General features: G+C 33.3%; 1 protein-coding gene across 1 annotated transcript in view; it reads left to right on the top strand.

The window, feature by feature from the left end:
• The window catches only part of LOC149481168 (neuropeptide CCHamide-2 receptor-like), a 70,635-nt gene that overhangs the window by 33,311 nt on the left and 11,528 nt on the right, over positions 1–25,796 (top strand). Inside the window, exons 2-6 of the mRNA XM_089705621.1 lie at positions 9,054–9,257; positions 11,762–11,981; positions 17,493–17,656; positions 18,281–18,474; positions 24,235–24,355. Of these exons, the coding sequence (XP_089561747.1) occupies positions 9,058–9,257; positions 11,762–11,981; positions 17,493–17,656; positions 18,281–18,474; positions 24,235–24,355 (899 nt within the window). The 5' untranslated portion in view covers positions 9,054–9,057. The remainder of the gene's footprint in view (positions 1–9,053; positions 9,258–11,761; positions 11,982–17,492; positions 17,657–18,280; positions 18,475–24,234; positions 24,356–25,796) is intronic.

Below are 25,796 nucleotides of genomic sequence, written 5' to 3'. Positions count from 1 at the left end.
AAATACGACGCCATTCAGTGTTGCCGTATTGCATATCCAAAAAAATACACGTGGTTGAGGAAATATTTTAGCAATAATTTGAACTTTTTTTTTTCAATACTATTACTAACACATGTATAAAAAGTATAATACAATAATTTATTTCTGTTTAACCATGTTTAACTGATTCATATAATATGTTTTTTTTTATTTCCGCTTGTTTACTTTTAAACAACCTTTGTGACTATAGTATAGTAGCGTCGCAAGTGGATTTGAGTCACATGTTCATGGATTCGATTCCCGGCCAGGTCAGGATGAAAAAAATATTTTTCAAACTTCTTTCCAAGATGCCAGATTTCCCATTTATAAGGTAAAATTTATGTAGCTGGCAGCCCAATTCTTCACACACACTAGCGTCTTTACAAATTGCCTAACACACACTACAGAAATGAGTTGCCGCACTCACAGAGCTATTGTTTTTAGGTGGGGCGGTATCTAGTCGTAGCGCGCGCGCGGAGACCAATCCTTAATCTAAGGAGAAGACCCTTTTAAAATTATTCAAATGTGAAACATTTTGTTAGGACTGCCAATTGATTACTCAATCCTCATTCGTAACTTGATTATTTGTAACACAAATGGTATAATGTTTTTCACAAATTACGATCAATTTTAAAGAAAGAAAGATTTGTTTCGCCTTGATTATATAATAATTCAATATAAATGAATCTGTTCCAGCGTATAATACCTACTCACGACTCTCATATTATTTTTTTCCATAACATTTTTTATTCTTTCCCATTCATACACATAGGTACATTCTTATTGTAATGTTCATATTCTTCTCCAAAATCAACCCAAACTTCGCTCTATCTTTTCTGAACCTGGCATTGTAACGAGAGAACGAAATGTTATGTTAATGTTATATTCGGAAATGTAAACCATATAATTTATGAGATATAACCAAATAATTCAGATACACCGAAATAGCAGTTAGCATTGACACAATTGTTAAATTCAAAAGCCTCTTATCTTGAATCTAGAACTTGGCTATAATAGTTTCGAATTCATGAACTATTTTAACGGCTCCGAGCGTTCTCATAGCATAAATTATATCTTCTAGATGATTTGCTATTGATAAATAGCATTTTTAATTGAATGCTTCAGTTTATAGATGAAAAAACTTTTGCAGAAATGATAGAATGAAGCTACAATTCTGAAAATTATATTTATTCAATATTATGAAGGATATCTACTTTTTAGGGTTCCGTACCCAAGTCCGACTTGCACTTGTCCGGTTTTTATCAATCAATTATATATCTAATTACTAGTGATATTGAATATAAGTGAAAATTGCCAATATTGTTAAGACGCCTCTACCTTTCATCGAATTTGACTAATTACTTTTGACTTAGGGCGCTTGTGCACTACAAGGAATTTTACTGTCCGGCATTCCGATTTTTTACGGTCCGGTGTGGCATGAAAAAACCGATGAATTGCTTGTGCACCTGTCCGTCTTTACTCGGATCAGTGCGGTACAGTTCAAGGAAGTTTGGCGGTAAAATGCTATCATAAATGATTGTTTTTGCATTTTACAAGAAACGAGTACAAAATATAGAAGGTGAAATATTATATTACTTATTTCGTTATAATAAAAAGTAAAGTTCCGTAAGAGATTTAAAATGCGTGTTTCACTTATTTATTTTAATCGGTGACGAGGAGCTAAAGCTATTCCCACTTGAACTTTAACTTACCAACACTTACTTAGATAATGTTCAGTTGCCCCGCGCGCTTGCAAGGGTTAAACGCATTCGCTCAGCTGTTACGTTAAAAAATAAAATCTGTGAATATGTCGTTCAAAACTTTGGAAAATGTTATTCGTGAGTTGAATAAGACTGTGTTACATCTGCAAGATAAAGTAACTTCACTAGAAACGCTTATTCTAGAACAGAATTCGATTATAAAAGAATTTGTTGAAAGTAAAGAAATGCGAGATCCGACGGTACATTTGAGTTCACCAAATAAAAAGTGTGATGATGTAGAGGGTAACTCTAAGCTGCGGCCACTTCGAGATGCTCGTCTTCGTGCGCTTACGACCATCAACGTCGCGAAGCCCAAAGTGCGAGCAGGGAAGAAGACATTGCCGCTCGCATCTCCGTCCCCACCGAGCGGCACTGACGGCGAGATCACCCCTACTACGTGTGCTACGCAAGTCACGCAGAACTCGCAAGACGCGTTCGTGGATGCCGATGCTTCGGACGACCGTAACGGAGTCGGGGCTACAACTGAATGGGTCGACGTGAGGCCGCGGCGTCGTGTTCGACGTGAGGCGAGAAATGTAGCTCGTGGTACGGCCGCGCCCGGTTCGACGTCATTGGAGGCGTCCGAACGTAAAAGTTACTTGCATATCTATTATTTAAAAAAAGGTACTACAGTCGAACAAATTATAAAACATTTGTTATGTATTTGCCCTAATGATAAATGTTTGGTGGAACAATTGAATTCGCGTGGTGACTATGCATCCTTTAAGTTGACAGTCCCCACAAAAAACTTGGACACTTATATGTCGCCTATTCATTGGGCGGAGGATGTGCACATTAAGCCATGGCGTAGTGGATTTCGCAACCGTAAAACGACACAAAACCCCTAAATTAAAAAATATCTGTATGTTTTATCAAAACGTGCGAGGTTTGCGTACAAAATTAGATGTATGTAAGAATTCTATATTATGTGAACAATATGACGTTTATGCTTTAACTGAAACATTTTTAAATAGTAGTGTGTGTGACTCAGAGTTGTTTCCTAACGATTATGTTGTATTGCGTAAAGATCGGTGTAATGATTCAGGTTGGGGTGGTGTATTGTTAGCTATTAGAAATTGTTATGATATAAAAAATATTTGTGTTAAAAATTACATAAGTAGTTTTACCGATTGTCTCGAAATTACAGTAGCCTCGGTAAAACGCAATGGCATTAAAATAGTGTTATGTGTGTTGTATATACCACCTTGTTCTAAGGATGACATATATTATAATATTTTTAAAATATTAGAAGAATTAAGTACACGTTTCTCATCATATAAAATTGTAATATTTGGCGATTTTAACTTAAATTCAGCATCAAAAAATGTTATTTATAAATATAATAATATGATTTCCTTCAGTAAGTTGCATCAGTATAATACTATTACGAATAAGATGGGTGGAATTCTTGACCTTGTATTAAGTAATGCCAGTAGCAGTGAATTACAGGTAAGTAGTGACACACCACCACTTGTCCCCATTGACAGTTATCATCCGTCTTTGTTGGTGAAATTAGCATATTTAAGGACTTATAATATAAACGATTCATGTGTACGGTCTGGTAGTAAATTAAATGAATGGAATTTCCGTAAAGCAGATTATAATGAATTATATGCGTGCATTCAAACATTGCGTTGGGATGATGTTTATTCGTCTACTAGTGTAAATAGTGCCGTAGATAGATTTTACACACAATTATTTGACTGTTTCGATAAATGCGTCCCTAAAAAGAGACATTCTATGAATAGTTCACGATATACTTATCCGACGTGGTTCACTACGGAAGTTGTAAATAATATAAAAATTAAATATTTTAATTTAAAAAAATATAAGCAGTTTGGTCTACAGTATAACTTTGAAATGTTTAAATACTATAGAAGTAAAGTAAAAATACTTATCAATCAGGCTTATCAGAACCATATAAAAAAAATTGAAGCCAATATTAAAGATGATCCCAAGAAATTCTGGGCATTTGTAAAGGAGCAGCGGTCATCTAGTAGGTTGCGTGTTGAATACGACTATGATGGTGTTAAAGTAAGTGGTATTGACGCCGCAAATGCATTCGCTAAATATTTTCAATCAGTATTTTTAAATGAAAAACCAAAACTTGATTATAAGGAGGCTGCTCTTGTATCCGGCGTTGCATCATCACGTATTTCTATTGATTACATTTCAAAATCTGATATAAAGCTTGCAACTCGGCGCCTTAAACCGCATTCGGCAGCAGGTCCGGATAATATACCTCCGTTCATTATTAAAGACTGTATATCAATTTTTATTGAACCTCTTCACTATATATTTAATTTGTCACTCCAAACAGATACGTATCCTACCGTATGGAAAACTTCGCGTGTTACACCAGTTCCAAAGAGTGGCTCCAAAGTGAGCATTGAGAACTATAGACCTATCGCGGTGCTATCTACTTTTGCTAAGCTACTTGAAATTATTTTAAATAATCACGTCTCACAACAAATAAGTTCTCGATTATCGGATTGTCAGCACGGTTTTCGTGCCCGTAGATCAACATCAACAAATTTAATAAATTTCGTCGACTACGCTTCTAAAAACTTAGATCGGAAAAAACAAATCGATGTCAGTTATTTCGACTTTAAAAAAGCGTTCGATCGCGTAGATAATGACGTCCTTTTGCGTAAATTTTCTATGATTGGTTTCACTCCCAGGCTGGTAAAATATTTTGCAGACTACCTCCGGGATCGTTTTCAATTTGTACAACTTGGTAGTTACCGTTCAGATCCATATGCAATAAATTCTGGTATCAGTCAAGGCAGTACCCTCGGCCCTACTCAATTTTTGGTAATGATCAACGATCTTCCAGATGTTATTAGTTCTTCCCAGTGTCTTATGTTTGCCGACGATCTCAAATTATACTTGGCTATAGGAAGTATTGAGGATTGTCAGGCATTACAAAACGATATAAATAGCGTCTGTGAATGGAGTAAAATCAACCGTTTAGATCTTAATGAGGCAAAATGTAAAGTAATGACTTTTACTAGGAGTAAATCCCCACATCTTTATGGCTATAAAGTTTCGGATAAGATTGTAGCTAGAGAGAATTCGATACGTGATTTAGGCGTATTATTCGATCGTACCTTAAGTTTTAATGACCACATAATTGATCTTTGCCAGAATGCATATAAAGCCCTTGGATTTATTTTTAGGCAGACTGCTCGTTTTAATGACAAAACTGTTATCATTAGCCTTTATTATGCATTTGTACGTAGTAAGCTCGAATATAACGCTATCGTGTGGAGCCCACATGAAAAAATTTACACGTTAATGATAGAGAAAATCCAACGCAAATTCTCAAGATGCCTTTTCCGCAAGATGTATGGATATTATCCCTACTTATATCCATCCTTGTACGTTACGGGGATGGTTGGAATGGATACACTGGAGCTACGACGCGAGCGCGCGCTTATGGTTCATTATTATCTGCTTTTAAATAACAAAATTGACAATCCCGTGGCACTGGGGGCCTGTGGTGTGTGGGCACCGAGCTGCTCCGTGCAGTGGCGCTGGCGGCCGCTGTTCGCGGAGAGCCTGCTCCGGACGCGAGCCGCTTGGAGTGCACCCACCCATCATGCACTCAATTTGTTGAATAAATTCTTACGTGCTAAATCTGAAGTGGACCTGTTTAATGTTAATATTGTATCGTTTGTCTCTAATTGTACCTTATTTTTAAGTCAAACTTTGTAATAATTGTTATCTTTGTGCGTGTTGGTATGTTTTGTACTGTTAGTCAAAGATGAATAAATAAATAAATAAATAAATAAATAAATAATAATTATAGGTCAATGCTTGGTCAATGTATATAAAATAAAAATACCAACTTCTCAAATCTCATTGCCAACTAAAAGAAAGTAAAACAAGAGCTTGCTTTCAATTGGCATATGCAGTAAAAACAGTAAAATCCAAGCAAGTGGGCATTCGAAAACAATTATACCTACAGCGACTCGTAGACACAAAAAACCATCCGGAATAGGGAAAAGTAAAATGTCGGACGGTAAAATTACGTATAGTGCACAAGCTAGTATATATAGATTAATGGCGTGCCATACCGGACCGTAAAAAATCGGAATGCCGGTCCGTAAAATTCCTTGTAGTGGACAAACGCCCTTAATGAGGCTTTTAGGTCATATAGGCCAGTAGAAATCGACACTAAAAAACCCTAAATTCGCAAAGCACGATGTAGATTTGAATTTTTGGTATGTTGTTTGGATCAGTTAGGGTGATGTAAATCCCAATTTGCAACTTCGAAAAAGTTGTGCTCGCTGCGCACCACGTGATAAACTGCGAAAATTTTGGACTTTTTTCACTTTTTGCTCTAAAAGTCATAAACTATGCGTTTCCGACAAGTATGATTCAGTACATAAATTAAGGTTATTAAATTTGCAACAATTTAAGCCTAACCGCAGCTCTCTAAACCTTATAACGACTAAACTGTGGCCATTCGAAGATGGTTCATTTTTCCCGAAATATTGAAATTTTTAGTTTTGCTCCCGTTTGAAGCAAAATATTGGCAAAAACCGCTCGTTCTATGAGAAAGTCGTATAATAAAGTTGTAGTGCATTTAATTTTCTTCCATTAGAGCATAGAACAAAGTCTGTGAGACAAATAGTTCACTCACAATATCTGAAAAACAAAAAGAAGGTAGAAATAGATTTTTAAAGAATTGAAACTGAGGGCATATAAAATCATAAAAAGGATAATACTTTTTCATTTGCAGGATAGGTAATTAACAAAATTACAAAGATAATTAAATTTGCAACAATTTAAGCCTAACCGCAGCTCTCTAAACCTTATAACAACTAAGCTGTTGCCTTTCAAAGATAGTCAGTTTTTCCCGAAATTTTCAAATTTTTAGTTTTGCTCCCGTTTGAACCAAAATATTGGCAAAACCGCTCGTTCTATGAGAAGGTCATAAAATAAAGTTGTAGAAAATGAAAAAGTATTATCCTTTTTATGATTTTATATGCCCTCAGTTTCAATTCTTTAAAAATCTATTTCTACCTTCTTTTTGTTTTTCAGATATTGTGAGTGAACTATTTGTCTCACAGACTTTGTTCTATGCTCTAATGAAAGAAAATTAAATGCACTACAACTTTATTATACGACCTTCTCATAGAACGAGCGGTTTTTGCCAATATTTTGCTTCAAACGGGAGCAAAACTAAAAATTTCAATATTTCGGGAAAAATGAACCATCTTCGAATGGCCACAGTTTAGTCGCTATAAGATTTAGAGAGCTTTAATTAGGCTTAAATTGTTGCAAATTTAATAACCTTAATTTATGTACTGAATGATACTTGTCGGAAACGCATAGTTTATGACTTTTAGAGCAAAAAGTGAAAAAAGTCCAAAATTTTCGCAGTTTTTTATTTGCGTATAATCTTTTTTCCTACTTTCCCAAATTTTGTAATTTTGTTAATTACCTATCCTGCAAATGAAAAAGTATTATTCTTTTTATGATTTTATATGCTCTCAGTTTCAATTCTTTAAAAATCTATTTCTACCTTCTTTTTGTTTTTCAGATATTGTGTGTGAAATATTTGTCTCACAGACTTTGTTCTATGCTCTTATGAAAGAAAATTAAATGCACTACAACTTTATTATACGAACTTCTCATAGAACGAGCGGTTTTTGCCAATATTTTGCTTCAAACGGGAGCAAAACTAAAAATTTCAATATTTCGGGAAAAATGAACCATCTTCGAATGGTCACAGTTTAGTCGGTATAAGGTTTAGAGAGCTGCGGTTAGGCTTAAATTGTTGCAAATTTAATAACCTTAATTTATGTACTGAATCATACTTGTCGGAAACGCATAGTTTATGACTTTTAGAGCAAAAAGTGAAAAAAGTCCAAAATTTTCGCAGTTTATCACGTGGTGCGCAGCGAGCACAACTTTTTCGAAGTTGCAAATTGGGATTTACACCACCCTAACTGATCCAAACAACATACCAAAAATTCAAATCTACATCGTGCTTTGCGAATTTAATGTTAATTTCCACTGGCCTAATACATGTTTGGAAGTGATCATTATTTCTTAACAACCTAGCTCTATGACATAAAATGAGTAGTCGACACTCGTCAATTTCCACGCATTTTTATGGATCCTCTGAAATAAAATCTACCGCCTTAATATAATACTTATCTTATATATAAAAATGAATCGCAAAATGTGTTGGTAAGCGCATAACTCGAGAACGGCTGAACCGATTTCGATAATTCTTTTTTTATTATATTCCTTGAAGTACGAGGATGGTTTTTATGTAGAGAAAACGTAAATATGTACCACGGGCGAAGCCGGGGCGGACCGCTAGTATATTATAATATTAAATGGCGTCCAGCGGCTGCTTTAATTTTGAATTGAAAGACTTTCAAGTGGTTTCCGAAACTTTTAGTGGTCATTTGGGTTTAGTAATTAATTATTGGAGAATCAACAGCAGTTTTGGGGAATTTTACGTTATGATGAATTTTGTAGATTCATTGTAAATATTAGACTTGATATATTATGTCAAACAGTTGTTTTTCTATCTACTTCTATCCTGAAGATAATATAAATAAATGGACAATAATATTTACATAATAAATTTTATAATACACAAGTATTTTTCACTCTATTCCGCTTAAAGCAAATTAAAAACTACGTGCAATTTATACAGCTTCAAACCAGTTAGTTTATTCAACATACAGATTATAAAACACTAGGGATTTAGTATATTTTTGGAGTTCTGCCACACTGATTACATAAATATGTGCGATGAGTGGTTTAAACTTCATAATAATGTAAGCTTCATATCAGAAGGTAACACTTGAATTATGTTTTCGACAGCTCCATTCGTCCGTCCCTTAATGAATACGTATTATTTACGCATTGTGCCTCTCGACAATATTAAATGAGTATTTATGGACTGAATTGAGAGATTATATTATCTGTACTGAAAATTATTACATATGTAACTTATGTTATGTTTTATTTAATTACATATTGGGTTATTTGTATTAGGTATACCATCTACCTAATCAACCTTTGTCCTATAGGTACTATACATAATTATCTTTCCACTCACAGCTTCGCCCGCGTAGTCAAAGAAAAATCCGCGCAGTTCCGTTCTCGTGGGTTTTTCGGGATGAAACCTATCCCGAAAAAATCACGAAATGAAAAACTCGGTTTAGTGGTTGAGGCTTCCAAATCAGCCACTTGGAACGACGTATCAAATCCAATAAATATAATAATAGAATATATTTGTTTCAGAGCCATGTACACTCCGTCAGCTACCAACATAACATTCCTGGAAAGCAACTTGACTGACAGCGAATACACGCCCTACAAAGATCGAGTCGAGACGTACTTGGTTCCAGTGATATTCGCTATAATATTCATAGTCGGTGTATTGGGAAATGGCACCCTTGTTATAGTGTACGTGCGGCACAGGGGAATGAGGAATGCACCGAATACGTAAGTTTTTGTGTAGTAGATAGATAGATAAGCGTTTATATTTTCAGGAAGACAGTTACAGTTTTGTTAGTTAATTGTTAGGGTGTATGATTATGATCTATAAAGAACATACGCATGGTAATGGTACATTTATTATATTAATAAAAATATTAATTAAAATAATATTGTATTTTTGACTAGTGAAACTTATATAGGCAATTTGCTAGGAGCTGATTTTATCATAGCCGTAGGCCGTAGCACAGTATTACAATATTTATTTGCCGTAGCCTGACCTACAATTCCTTTTCATAATTGTTATAAAATCATACTCTACAGCGTTCATTTAAAAGATACCATACACAAAATAATATGTTAACCCTAGTAGAATAAAACACAATCTTAAGTCCTGTAATTGATTTGTAAGCGCTCAACCAAGTATTCCATTGTTCAGCTGTCTTTCAAATAACTAGTATTGCACGAAACGAATACCTCCAGAGAGATATGTAATTACAGAATCGTTTTAGTTTCCTAGATCAATGTACAACATAATACCTCGCATTCTAAGACTTATCATTTCGCTTTGTCGAGCGTATTAATGAGTTATTTTTGTGAGAACTCGTATCCTGTTGAGAGAATTTTATATCAAGTATATGGAACGGATCAGGAAGGAAATGTAGAACGTGTCGATGTCGATTGTGTTATTAAATATAGCTTCTCTATAAATGAATGTGTGTCCGTATCTCCTATATAGAATTGTAGACTATGCTATATCATGTGATGATCTTCATTAAACTTTTGTGCATTAGCGTATGAAGTTTTCGGAATTAGTATGACCTATTTTCGACACTACACAGGCGGAGCTGGTGCACAGTTAGTCTATACAAATATTATAAAGAGGAAAGGTTTGATTTTTTGTTTGTTTGTTTGTTTGTATGAATTGAATAGGCTCCGAAACTACTTGGCAGATTTGAAAAATTCTTTCACTGTTGGAAAGCTACATCATTTCTGAGTGACATAGGCTAGGTTTTATCCCGGAAATCCCACGGGAACGGGAACTATGCGGGTTTTTTTTTGTAAACGCGGGCGAAGCCGCAGGCGGAAAGCTAGTAGTTTATAAAATCGCCTTTAAAAATTTATGTTCAGCGTGAACAATGATTTGTTCAACGTACTCAACAAATAATCGTCCACGACTTCTTCTATCTCGACCATTACGCTAATGTTAATAAAAAAAAATATTGATATGCTGAAATATTCGTTTTATGCTGCACTGATTTTTTACTATTAAATTACAGAAGCGTTAGATTTAGCACGATATTACATTAGAAATTTAAAGTACAACGCTTATAAAACTTAGATAAGTTTGTACTCAAGTTCACTACATACTTGTTAATACTTTATACATGATTTTATATGGTAAATTAATTTATTTTTAATTAAGCCACTTAAGTGTACAAGCATCATAAAGCAGTTTTGTGAGAGGCTCCTGTCAACGTAGTTAATCGGCTTATGGATAAAATTAATACCAATTAATATTATCAATTATAGATCGCCGTCTAGCGCGAAATATCTTATTATTTCTCTTTCTAATGTGACTGTATAGGTATGTCTGATTATTGGAGATATGTTTATGTTTGGATTTATAGAACTAATTGAAAACTAAGTAAGGAAAGTTTATCATTAATAAAACACTGTCTGGGGTTTAAAAAGGTTACCTATTAGATTATGAGTTCTATCCGTGGGTATATTATAACTAAATAGGTATGGTGGTAGAGTTATTTTCAACAGAAATATTATACTATTTAGTGCCACTTCCTGAGAACTAAGTTGTGCCTATACATAAGGACATACTTCTACTCTTGAATTACAATATGTTAATATATTTTGATAGTATATTCCTTTAAAATACGCTTAGCGTACTTTATTACAAAAGTTGGGTCATTTGTTAGGTATTAAAAGTCAATATTAGCACTGAAGCGTCCAACCCATTCATCATTCATTAAAAGAGTTTTAACACTGTTAAAATTTCTGTAATATTTCAACGGGTTACGCTTTTGTTTTTTTATTTCACATAAGCCATCAATTTTCATAGCATTGCTACCTTATTACAAAAATTTAAAAAATAGCAATATAATATGAAAGGCAGGGGAATGACGTAAAGTCGGAAATAATAACGAAACTTTTAATTTAAATAACAGTTTATTGTAACTCCATTCTTATTTTCTACATGATTGTTAACAAAATTCAATTATTACTAGCAGTCCGGCCGCGGCTTCGCTCGCTTTGTCTAAAACTTAAATTATATACTTCAACTAAATCATCATTAAGAACCACTCTACCTACCTATTTAAAAAAAACATCAAAATCTGTAACATAATTTTCAAGATCTAAGCATACAGACACACAGACTATGGAAAGCGACTTGTAACTGTTTTATACATTGTAACCAATTTGTAGTGTTTTATTTAAAAATCACAATGTTATCAAAACATTTACGTACATTTGCTCTATATTACACATATTTACAGGTACATATTCTCTCTAGCCCTTGCCGATCTGCTGGTGATCCTCATCTGTGTGCCCTTCGTGTCCACGATATACACCCTGGAGTCGTGGCCCTGGGGTGAAGTGATTTGTCGACTATCAGAAACCGGGAAGGATATCAGTATTGGTGTATCCGTTTTCACGTTAACGGCATTGTCGGCGGAGCGGTATTGCGCTATTGTGAATCCGTTTCGGAAGCTGCAAGTAAGTAATTTAGTAAGAAATTGTATAGTTATGGTACTTAATAATTAATATATAGTGATGTAGGTTATGATAAGTAATATTGCTTAAAAGTACTTATATAGAGATGTAGGCTATGATTATATATTGGTTGGAAGTGCTTTAGAAGAATGACCAAATAAAAATTTATGGGAATTTTCTTTATTATCTCTTAGTCTAGTCTTTGTTCACATACGTATATTATTTCACTACCTATTAGTGTACCGTTTAATATGTTAGTGAACTTAGCAGATCATTTTGAGCAGATCAAAAAAAAATGTGAGTTCTTATCGCGTGCAGTTGAGTTCTACAGTTCCTGATACTTTTTAGAAATAGTTCTGGCGTTTTTACCTTAAAAAATGACATTTGAAAAAATGATCTGCCAACTTCCCGTAGCAGATCATTTTTAGCAGATCAAAAAAAAAATGTGAGTTCTTATCGCGTGCAGTTGAGTTCTACAGTTCCTGATACTTTTTAGAAATAGTTCTGGCGTTTTTACCTTAAGAAACGACATTTGAAAAAACCCGACCTGGACCCGGCTTAACGTGATGCTAAGACGTAATGCTACGACGTGATGCTACGACGTGATGCTACGACGTGATGCTACGGCGTGATGCTACGCTGTGATGCTACGGCGTGATGCTACGACGTAATGCTACGGCATGTGTTACGGCGTGATGTTACGGCGTGATGCTACGGTGTGATGCTACGGTGTGATGCTACGGCATGATGCTACGGCATGATGTTACGGCGTGATGCTACGGCATGATGCTACGGCGTGATGCTACGGCGTAATGCTACGGCGTGATGCTACGGCATGATGCTACGGGATGATGCTACGGCATGAAGCTACGGCATGATGCAACGGCATGATACTACGGCGTTATGCTACGGCGTGATGCTACGGCATGATGATACGGCATGATGCTACGGCATGGTGCTACGGCGTGATGAAATATGACATAAATAAATTTTCTAGTGTTTCATTTTATGCGAGTATTTCTAAAAAGTATCAGGAACTGTAGAACTCAACTGCACGCGATAAGAACTCACATTTTTTTTGATCTGCTAAAAATTATCTACTACGGGAAGTTGGCAGATCATTTTTTCAAATGTCGTTTTTTAAGGTAAAAACGCCAGAACTATTTCTAAAAAGTATCAGGAACTGTAGAACTCAACTGCACGTGATAAGAACTCACATTTTTTTTTGATCTGCTAAAAATGATCTGCTTAGTTCACTAACATCCGCTTAATTCGCGTATCTTAGTATTTATTCATTTCAAAAATGCACTACCTATTAGTGTACCTTTTAATTGACGTTATTCATTCATTTCGAAAATTGAATCACTAACTTATTAATTATTATAAATAAATAAATTATATTAAATTAGTTTATTAACTAAAAATTAAAACTGTAGCAGCAAATAATGTAATACAACATTCTAATCTATTACGACTATTCTTTCTGTTTGGCTAATTAACCATTAAACAAAAAATACATGTTCCAAATGCATGTATAATAAAACGGTTCATTTTCTCCTCTGTGAATGTACCAAAAAAACTTCGTGCAAACATTTTATCACTATCCCAACGACCATTTATGAGGTAGAACCAGAACGATTTACTGGATTTATGTTTCAGCACTTTTATTTTTAGATTCTAGAAAAATTTTCAAGCCGATTAGGTTGTCTAGTTCCATCTGTACAAGTACCTACTATTAGGTGAATTGAAGTGACATACTAGTTTTAAAGTCGAAAGTTAGATCTCGAATCACTTCGGTAAAGTTGTAAGATGTTTGACGCTCACATCTTTACTTTGAGAATAAAATTCTGAGTCTTTATTTCGCTTTGAAATATTGAATGCAAAGAAATTGGGATGAAAAACGTAGTAGGTATTTGGTGCTATATATGGGAATGTTCATTGATTTTCGAGAAGTTGTCGAGTGTTTGGCGTGGATTTGACAATTGTTTGATTGCTACCATTTATAAGTTAGATATTGATTATTTTATTTATTTGTCTATTTTAAACACGAAAAAAGATAAAAATGAACAACGCACGCAGTGCGCATTTCAAATAATGACATTTGAAGATGATTTCTAGGCTTTTTATTCGTTTGTGAATCTAAAATAAAGCGTGGGTAGGTAACAACTCTAATGCTTAATAAGAAACCCTAGAAGCTTTGATAGAGTCTTTTAATGGCGTATAATAGTTCAATAATGAGAACAGCTTGCATGTTGCGATATCATTAGAACAGTAATAGACCTCATTTTCCCAAATTCTATTACGGGAATAATTTCTCTATGTCAGAGAAAATGTGTTCGGAGCATCTATTTATTGTAATTGTTGGAAAAGTCGTTTTTATGTTGCCTCCTTTTAGGAGCAAAAAAACACTAAAATAATGATTGTGATGCGTTGAACATACCAGACTGTTGATGTAAGATTGTATTAGTACCGGTCAAATGTGGCTACTTGACCACATTTTTTTACTTTTTCTTAGCTAACTTATTTATATTAAACTTTTATTAACATTTTATGATTTGTTCATGTCATGAATGATTTCATCATTCACTTTTACTAGGTATTTCTTTAAAATATATTGAATCTGACATTATTTACAAATAAACGTAATACAGGTCAAGTTGACACTGATGTGGTATCTTGACCTTGCACATCAGTTTTCATAGGTAGATGCTAAACATTCTTGTTTTAGGCTAAGTTGCTATTACTTTTTAATTCTTCGACTTTTTAAATATTGCAGCCCGAAGCTTTACAATAAACTGTTAGGCTCTGGCTACCTGGTCAAGTTGCCACGGGATTTGTAATGATTTCATACAAAGCATTACATGTCGGATAGGGTTGTCACAAACAAGACACAAATTTTAATGAACTATTTATTTATTAAACTAAGTTTAATACATATGTATATGTATATTACTTAATACTTATAGGTATTTATTAATAGGTAAGGAAACATTTATTTTTCATTAGAAATATGCTAAATCGTTGTCATCAAAGAGAGTATAAGTATCTGGATTGTCCGAAATTTGCAGCAAATTTATTGATTTTACTATGCAAAACTCGAAACAGATAAAAAAAGGAAAAAATGCAGTCACGTTATTTTTTGTGTCATCCCTAGGCGTAGGTCAAGTTGCCACGCAGCGGTCAATGGCAACTTGACCTAACCTGAGGCATCAATGCCCAAGCAAATATTTCGACAGATGAGCCTAAAGTTGGATAGTTCCCACTGTAAAATCAATCTCTAGGGTTTATTACACAACATATCAAAACTGTACTCACCTGAGATGTGCAGTTTAAGCTCTACAAACATAATAATACTGACACCGGCAAAAGATCCTTAGTCACAGTCACACTTCGATACGTTATATTGCGAGAACCAACAGCGTTACCGCTTTAAAATTAAAATATGTTGCCAATTTATATTTTAAAAACCTACCAACATCGATACGTTAGGTCAATTTGCTTTCAATTCTACAAAATTTGATATTTTGTTGTTAAACGGAAGGTGTGGTCAAGTTGCCAAGTAAAGGTCAAGTAGCCACATTTGACGGTATTTAACTTGATCGTACAGAATCTTGAATCTATACTAATATTATAAAGCTGAAGAGCTTGTTTGTTTGTTTGAACGCGGTAATCTCAGGAACTACTGGTCTGAAGTGACTGGATTTGAAAAATTATTTCGGTATTAGATAGCCCATTTATCGAGGAAGGCTATATGTATATTATCATCATGCTTACCAACAGGAGCAGAGCAATGCTCGTAAAACCGCGGGGCACAGCTAGTGTAGAAATAAAAAAATCTCCTGCTTCACTCCAATTTATTTATTAAGTAAAAAAGTTAGAGGGATGTTATCCAATATTAATTAATAATTAATAATAAATCGGATAACAATGCGAACAAAAATATTTTTAAAGCAGTACTAGTTCCTTCCTTGTTATATTTCCGAAGCTTTCATAAAGAATGGAACAATTATTTTCATTCCTTTCAATTGAAAAATCTTTCTTATAACTTATAAATGACTTTAAATTCAACAACTTTGTGTAAATAAAATTATCAACTTTCTTTGTAATATATGATAAATTTTAAAGCAGTTGCTAGACAAGTAAAGAAGTACCAACCTCCAGGGGATACATCATCATACATCTTTGTCCTGTTATATGAAATGCTATTTGTGTAACATTTTATTCGTTTCTTGTTGTAACAAGGTTTAGCATTCGATACTATAGGAAACTTATCTAAGAATAATAAAATAAAACCGTTGGATAAAGTTTATCTTTGGATATTTATTATCGAAATATGTACAGAAATTACTGATGGATGTCTGAACCAATATATTTAAATTCAATATAGGTACTTATTATTATACTTAATTAAATATAAATTATTATAAACTATTATGATAGCTTTAAATTATATTATAAAGTATAACATGAAATGGTTTATAATATTATAGTATACTCAATAGAATAAATCACTTATTAATAATGTAAAATTATGGTCAGTCAATGTTATTTATTACGTGTCCTATTATAGTTTATGTTTATTTTCACAAAAAAATCTTGTTATTATGTACGTAGTGTTCACAAATTACGTTGCTTAGTTTTGGATTCCACAAGCAAATTACAAATTGTGTAGGATTTATTATTTATTAGTTTAGTTCCAGGAGTTGTGGAATACTAAATAGTGTAGAATCTAATTGCTTAAATATGTTATCGTTAGGCTACTGGCGTAATTTCAATTTTCATTAATATGCATAATGTTTTGTATTACATTGGTACCCACTATATCAATTAATTTACTAGATTTGGATGTAGTAATTATATTAAGTAGTACAGATGAAAACATATATGATTACTCATGCTCGAATGATATAAAATTAATTTCGGTTATTTGTACGGCGTCTATATTAAAGAGCTTGGCTGCGAATTGGTACTTTGTCATATTTATTATTAAAGCCTATTGTCAGCACGTTGCATATCTACAATAGTAAGCCAATAGAAATAAAACCACAAAAATTTAATAACACTTTTGATTCATTCATTCATTGTTTAACTCGAAAAACAAATGAAACGTTTTCAAAAACTTTTTTCTCACTGAAAACTAGTTTGAACCGTCGTGATAAACAATCTTGAATGAAGGTCGCTAGATGTTATCAAATATTCAAGCTTCATCTTTCACTCTTCAGCTTTTTCATTCAAATTGTTGCAGTGATTTAGACGAGACTTGAAGATGAAACAGACAAACAAGCAAAGTTAATTTCGTATTTATTAGTTATTTATAATTTATAATAATATGGTAGAGATTATATCAAATAACAATAGAGATTTCTTGGTTGTAAATTTGGATTTGTTGTTACTTTTCTACTCTAGGTACTAAATTCTCCAAACACTTTTATAAAGCTATGTCGAGATTTATTTTTGTTTTATTTCTAGTCAACCTGGTCAAAAAGCGACTACTAATGCATACAATTGTTACAGTTAAGAAAACTACCATTAGTCTGCGCAACATTTATCTGGGGTGCGGCTCTGATATTCGCGGCCCCTGCTGCCATGTTCTCCAACACAATAACAGCACAAATACATAATAATGTGACCATTTTGTACTGTTCCCCGTATCCATTGGAATGGAAGAATTATCCCAAGTAAGTGATATGCCCCAGATATGTGACTGTTACTGTTTATTATAATAGTATTTTTATTCGCGTAGTTGTTTGTGTAGTTTGTAATGTTGTTTGTGTTGAGATTACATATTATAACTTTAGGAATAACTATGATATTTAAAGCCTTAACTCAATGACAAATCTCTTGAATTATAGCAGTGTTCTCAAATAGACCAATTATCTACTCTTCTGTTTATTAATGGTACCTATACAAAATTTATTTATTCATGAAAGTTCACTGTTAGCGGATTTCAAGTTCAGTCTAGTTTTCATGAATGTAATTATACTAATAGAGATAACTGAAGACTTACGCCATTAAAAATAACATATTCACAAAATTACGAGCGCTTCTTAAAATTTAACGCCTACTCTAAGTATCGTTCACATACTCTCATAAACAATTATTATACTATCGAGCAGGCGCTAATACTTGAAGATTATTAAACAAAATATGTTTTTATTTCTATGAAGCAATCACAATTAATTGGTATTGGTAATTTGGTATATTCTCATTTTTTTATCTTTCATTCACCTCAAAGATACTGTTGCAAAATGTATCTTTACAAAAAAACGTGTATTTTTCTCTACCACTACACATCTTTCCAGATGGATGACGCTAGCGAAAGCGATAATATACTACGCCTTACCGCTGCTTGTGATATCGTTCTTCTATTCGCTTATGGCCCGCCGGTTGCTCGCAAGCACGCGGGAGATGCCCGGCGCGTTGCACGCGGGACAGGGCGAAGCGCAAGCGAAGGCAAGGAAGTCTGTTGCGTGTATGGTGCTTATATTTGTTATTGGTGAGTCAATTATAATAATTGTAGTAGGTTAATCGTTGAGTTCTTCTATTCACTAATGGTTCGTCGGTTACTCGCGAGCACGCGGGAGATGATAATTTTAAGTTTATATTTTTTCTAATAACATGTGCTTGTGAGTACGTACATTACGTAGCATTAAGGACGCTGTCACAAATCTGCGTTACTCAAATTTAGGTATCTAACGACGTAACTTTGTTCGCGGCAATATCACGCTCACGTAAACATAGCGCATTCCATTTTATAGACCATCTTCATACTTGATATTATTTTTAATTTTTGATATTATGTATTTTTATTGAAATTGATTCCAGAAGATTACTAGGAACTTTGAAAATTCATTTTGTTACTTTTATTAGTAGGTACGATCCTAATAAGTATGTTAGTATATTCAAACAACTTAAAAAAGTGTGACTATTTTACATCATTATTTCATTGAATAATAATCTATGAATTGTATACAATATCAAAGCTTTTTAAGAAATGTAGAATTATTATCATACATATGATGTTACCGGCACTGTATTAAATCCGGCATTGTATACAATTCTTAGTAAATGTATGTTATTCCGAAAAATAGTCGGAATGAAATAAATTATAGGTATTCGTCACATAACACATTACCTAGGATACTCTTAAATCTGAACTTTTCCTACGTAGCAAACACATTTGCAAGTGTGGGTAGTTTTTGGGGTAGCTATTAACCAATATGAGGTCAAAACTAAAATCCAAGATGGCGCCGACGAAAATTTTACATCTTTTCGTCATGGGTGTCATTTTCAAGGTTTTGGAGTAGCTCTTAACAAATATGAGGTCAAAACTAAAATCCAAGATGGCGCCGACGAAAATTTGACTTTTTTCGTGATGGGTGTCATTTTCATGGTTTTTGGGGTAGCTATTAACGAATATGAGGTTAAAACCAAAATCCAAGATGGCGCCGACGAAAATTTGACTTTTTTCGTGATGGGTGTCATTTTCATGGTTTTTGGGGTAGCTATTAACGAATATGAGGTTAAAACCAAAATCCAAGATGGCGCCGACGAAAATTTGACATCTTTTCGTCATAGGTGTAATTTTCTTAATAATAAAGAAGTAAACTAAAATAAAATAACAGATTTTCGTCGGCGCCATCTTGGATTTTATTTTTGACCTCATATTGGTTAATAGCTACCCCAAAAACCATGAAAATGACACCCATGACGAAAAGATGTAAAATTTTCGTCGTCGCCATCTTGGATTTTATTTTTGACCTCATATTGGTTAATAGCTACCCCAAAAACCATGAAAATGACACCCATGACGAAAAGATGTCAAATTTTCACCGGCGCCATCTTGGATTTTATTTTTGACCTCATATTAGTTAATAGCTACCCCAAAAACCATGAAAATGACACCCATGACGAAAAGATGTAAAATTTTCGTCGGCGCCATCTTGGATTTTTAGTTTTGACCTCATATTAGTTAATAGCTACCCCAAAAACCATGAAAATGACACCCATGACGAAAAGATGTCAAATTTTCACCGGCGCCATCTTGGATTTTAGTTCTGACCTCATATTGCGTAATATCCACCCCGAAAACCATGAAAATGACACCCATCACGGAAAGATGTAAAATTTTCGTCGGCGCCATCTTGGATTTTATTTTTGACCTCATATTGGCTAATAGCTACCCCAAAAACCATGAAAATGACACCCATCACGGAAAGATGTAAAATTTTCGTCGGCGCCATCTTGGATTTTATTTTTGACCTCATATTGGCTAATAGCTACCCCAAAAACCATGAAAATGACACCCATGACGAAAAGATGTCAAATTTTCGTCGGCGCCATCTTGGATTTTAGTTTTGACCTCATATTAGTTAATAGCTACCCCAAAAACCATGAAAATGACACCCATGATGAAAAGATGTAAAATTTTCGTCGGCGCCATCTTGGATTTTATTTTTGACCTCATATTGGTTAATAGCTACCCCAAAAACCATGAAAATGACACCCATGACGAAAAGATGGCAAATTTTCGTCGGCGCCATTTTGGATTTAAGTTTTGTCAAATTGCTTTACCCCACCAATCCGTTCAACAACCCATAAAAAAAGAGGATCTCAGTCAACATAATTTTTAAAACATTACAAATAACTGGAATATGAAACTTATACAGTTTACACTTTACTCTTATAAAGTATCAAATATTTCAAATCACGAAAACAACAGTATACGCACAATAATCTTTTTCTAATTCGTTTTTATTTTTGGGACGAGGAGCGATACACCCGTCCTTCCAAGAGCGCTTCTGAGCGCGGTCTGACGACCCGCGAGAGCAAAATGTATGAAGAAATCGACAAGTATTTTTAATTTAGCTTATAATTGAAATAAAATTTTGATTTAGATACAAAAAAATTATCACAATCTATAAAGGACTATATATCCCTCAATAATTTATAGGTAAGAAGATAGATTAGGCTTTTAATTTTCTTAAAAGTGTACCGGTTTAGACCCCATTTTTTTGCATTTTATGCGATCATTGTGCTGGGAAAATCGTATTTCAGTGACAATTTTGTATGACGTCGTACAATTTTTATAAGATGATCGTAGAACTGAATATATTATCTTTAAATTAAGATATTACTTTGTTCTCACGTGTAAGTGCTTTGAGTTAAAATTGTACCGTAAAATAGCGGTTTTTGTTAAAAAACTGTTATAGCACCCTTAACAGTTTGGTAGATTTCATTTATTAATTCTCTTATTCAGTGCTCAGCACATTGAATGGATAATAATCTTCATAAATTACAAATTTCAATCCTCATACCTATATGAATAACAACTGTCACAGAAACAATATTCCCTGTTCGTTGATGATAAGAATATGTTAAAGTACTTTAAAATTTTAAGCCCAAATGTTCACTGAAACTCACTCGTCTAAATTAATTGTGAGTAAAAATAACGTGTGATTTGACAACTATTATATTAAGTACTAGCGGTCCGCCCCGGCTTCGCCCGTGGTACATATTTACGTTTTCTCTACATAAGAACCATCCTCGTACTTCAAGAAATATAATAAAAAAAGAATTATCGAAATCGGTTCAGCCGTTCTCGAGTTATGCGCTTACCAACACATTTTGCGATTCATTTTTATATATAACTAGCGGTCCGCCCCGGCTTCGCCCGTGGTACATATTTACGTTTTCTCTACATAAAAACCATCCTCGTACTTCAAGGAATATAATAAAAAAAGAATTATCGAAATCGGTTCAGCCGTTCTCGAGTTATGCGCTTACCAACACATTTTGCGATTCATTTTTATATATAAAAGAAGATAATAAGTAATGTTTATTTTGAAGATAACAAATTAAACAATTGAAAAAATTCGTACTCGCGTCTTCTGCATGAATGTTATAAAACTAAACTATCAAATATTTTGTACATATTTAAAATGTTCCTATTTCTTAAAACACCAAATATCAAAACTTTAAATTAATTATCTTACGAAATTAAGTTCAGAATAAATCATCTCTCGTGACTAAATGTAGCTTAATAATCAATCAAGTTCAGGCTTTGTGTCATCTTAAACTTATGAACCTAATAAATTGAATAAACATAACATTTACACAATTGTATAATATCTGTTATTTATATTTTTATCTTATTAATGTTTATGGTTGCCTATATTAATTTATTTTCAAAGTTTAATAAGTAGATATTGTATAGAGATTAATATCACCTAAAGGTTATCTAGAAAAGGATATCCAGTTTACCAGTTATTAGAACTTTAACAAAAAAAGGACGAAACTTGATTTCTAAGAAGTGTTTGTAAGGTTTGTCAAGATTAAGTTTACGACCACGCTTATTCTCACAAATTAATTCATTATTTATAGACAAAATAGTTCAAAACTCCAAAAAGGTTTCCAATATCCCTTCAAACATAATATGATTATCGCAAAAACTATTTGGTGCGATGTAAATTAATATTTCCTTTTACTCCCATAATTATTTAATATTTTATCTTCCCGCGGCTTTATTACTAGGAAAACCAATTATGATCACACAATAGGTAGTGTTTAATCCATTGTAGGTAGTGTCCTGTACACAAAGGGAACCTAGCTCAAACCACTATTCTCCATGGATTGGTAGTTTTAACAATAGGCCTTTTAGGTTTTTGGGATTATCTGGAATTTCGATTAAACTTTTTGGTACATAATCGAGTAGGTGTTGTCGTGATTTTGTAGATTTTTTCTTTTCCTACTTTGAATTTAATATTTACACACTAATAATTGTCATTTGTTTATAGAAAATTACAATACCATAATTATTATATTATTATGTCAAGTCGTAAGTTTTGGAAAAAGTAGAGTAAGTAGTATAAGTACTACGAAAAAAACTTAACAATGTATTATGGGTTGATGTATCTGATCGAAATTATAATTATCCTTGAGTTACACTGATACTACTGATACATATGCACTATACATGATAAGCCGTGCCCCCAACTTCACATAGGATTCGAAACGCGGAAATTCTCGCGTAATTTTCAACATTTTTCATTTATGCTCCAGCTCCACTTCTATTAAATATAGCGTAGTTATATAGCTAAAGCCTTCCTCGATAAATGGGCCATCTAACACTTCAATAATTTTATACCGGATCTCATACCGGCAGTTGTAAACTGGTTCGACCAAAGCTTAAAAATCTTTTCAGTTATAATTATATGGAACCTACCTACATATGTATGTATACATGTACGTATGTACGTACATGTATACATGACATATGTAAGTATGTAGGTTTGTGCTGTTTGTGCACGTTGCACTAATGTCCCCAAGCCTTTGCCCTGCCCTTTAAGGAAACATTAATCAATATCTCATCGCCGCTAAGTAAACATAATCTCTCAATGTTGTTTAAACATAAATAACACTGCACTCACTGAAAATTGAAAGAAATTAGCAGCTTGACTTTTTATGGATAAAACATATTGAACTTTTATATTTACAGTTAACTTTTAGCAGACCTTGTTATTTTCCTGGATTCGCATTTGTCACCTTATTATGAAAAATGTGAAAGTTTTTGAAAGTGGATGGATAAATGTTTTGCGCTCTTGCGTTTTACGTAAAAATAGTAGATCAGATCTGGATGAAATTTGGCTCAGAAATAGATTACTATATTATGGTTGCTTTTTATCAGGATAGTACAGATGGAAAGTTATGTGATTACTCCAGTACAAAATGATAATTGACGAGAGCGATGTAGTCATGTACATACAGATATTATATCCATTAAGTTATTATTATACCGCCAAAGCTTAACCTATCAAAATAATAATATTATACTATTATGTATTCTGTGATTATACGTTAAATTTGATCTTACTGATACTGAAAATTGAAAATACTAATAATTTTCAATTCAAGCTTTATTCATTTAAAATAAAATAATAACTTTAAGGACTTAAGCAATTTGAGTTGAAAACCAAATTAAATGCTATCATAATTTAAGAAAAATTAAATCCGAAAGCTCCGGAAACGCCCACGATTCATTTTTTTAATGCTTCTTATTATTCGTTGTTTGACTTTTTGATTTGATTTTATTTCATTACGTGTTTTGAATAGATTAAAAATAGCAAAAATAACAATATTTTAACAATGCTGTGTATCGACACTTACTAAATGTTACTTGTACATTGGATACTAGAATGTCTTACAGCTATATACGTAGTATATTTTAAGAATAATTAATTATGTTTTTTTGTTTCAGTATTTTTCATATGCTTCCTACCATACCATGCTCTGGAAATGTGGTTCTATCTCTCACCAACCGCTCAAACTGACTACAACGATTGGATCCACGCTCTCAGAATAATGGGATTCTGTTTAAGGTAACTTTAGTATGATGAAGGACATTTCCTAAGTAATTTACATTTTAACTCGACTCAAAAGTTTGATGCTCTTTTGGAAAAGTTGGAACGCTCATTATGAGAGCTTATTGTTTTGTAGAGCCCCTTGATTTAATGTGCAGAATGTTTATAACAGCCTATAACAATGTGTATTTGTATGAATTTTGATATATTAATAGCTTTGTCAAATAATTAGAATGAATGAATGAATGAAAGCTTTATTGTACACACCAAAATAATGAAATAACATTAAGTAAAATATACATAAATTGCACAATAGGCGACCTTATGGCTACAGAGCCATCTCTTCCAGGTAACCCAACCAAGGAGAACAGTAACAAAGAACGAATACAAGTAGGTGGTGCATACCAAAGCAATATATACAATAATAATATTATAGTAATACCAAGAAAGTAGGAATATAAATAATACATAATTTACAACAATAAAGAAAATAATATATAATAAAATAATATATAATAAAATAAATAAATACAGATAAGAGAAAGAATATATAAAGTCATCACTTAATTAAGGACATGTGGTAATCAAAAAGCATATGTTTGAAAAAATCAATCTACCTTGCGTATGGCTATTGGTAATTGATTCCATATATAGCTTTGACAGTGAAAGAGGTGTTAAAAAAATTTGTTTTATGTATAGGTACATTAAGGAGGCAAGTACCGTTCGATCTCAAATTCAACCCATGATTATGAGCGTATTCAAAATTATTTTTTAAATAGGGCGGGGTTCTGGGATCGAATAAAATTCCAAACAATAGATGCAGCACATGAGCATCCCGGCGATATCTGATAGGCAGCCATTTCAGCCTGTGACGATAAGCGGAGACGTGGTCAAACTTGCGCAATCCAAATAGAATGATTAAAATGTGGAAAAAAATCTGTCAATACTTTTTCTGCTGCGTAAAGCACTATTTTTTTTTATTTTTTCATTATCAAATTATAATTAATCTCACGTTCTTTAAACTAAAGTATTATTGGCTGCTGTACACGGGGTAAAGTAAACGGTATAATGAACTAGCATACTACTCTACCAGTTCACAGAACTCAGTTTTAGTTGAAATGTTAGTACTCTACTCTACAATGGTGTCTACATTAGTATACTACCTACTAGCTTTCCACCCGCGGCTTCGCCCGCTTCGTCTAAAACATAATAAATTATATACTAAAACCTTCCTCTTGAATCACTCTATCTATTAAAAAAAACCGCATCAAAATCCGTTACGTAGTTTTAAAGATTTAAGCATACATAGGGACATAGGGACAGAGAAATCGACTTTGTTTTATACTATGTAGTGAAGTAGGATAGTTAGTATTCTACCGCTCTACTGTACCGTTTACTCTGCCCGTGTACAGCGGCCACAAGAGTGATTGCGAAAGTATTTAATCACATTCACGAGTGA

Source organism: Colias philodice, chromosome 17, assembly GCF_061535455.1.
Source record: "Colias philodice isolate Cphi_HAF_F1 chromosome 17, ilColPhil1 Martin Lab GWU primary, whole genome shotgun sequence".
In the NCBI taxonomy this organism is placed as follows: Eukaryota; Metazoa; Arthropoda; class Insecta; order Lepidoptera; family Pieridae; genus Colias; species Colias philodice.
The sequence above is the reverse complement of the archived record's forward strand: the minus strand, read 5'-3'. Positions and strand labels throughout refer to the sequence as shown.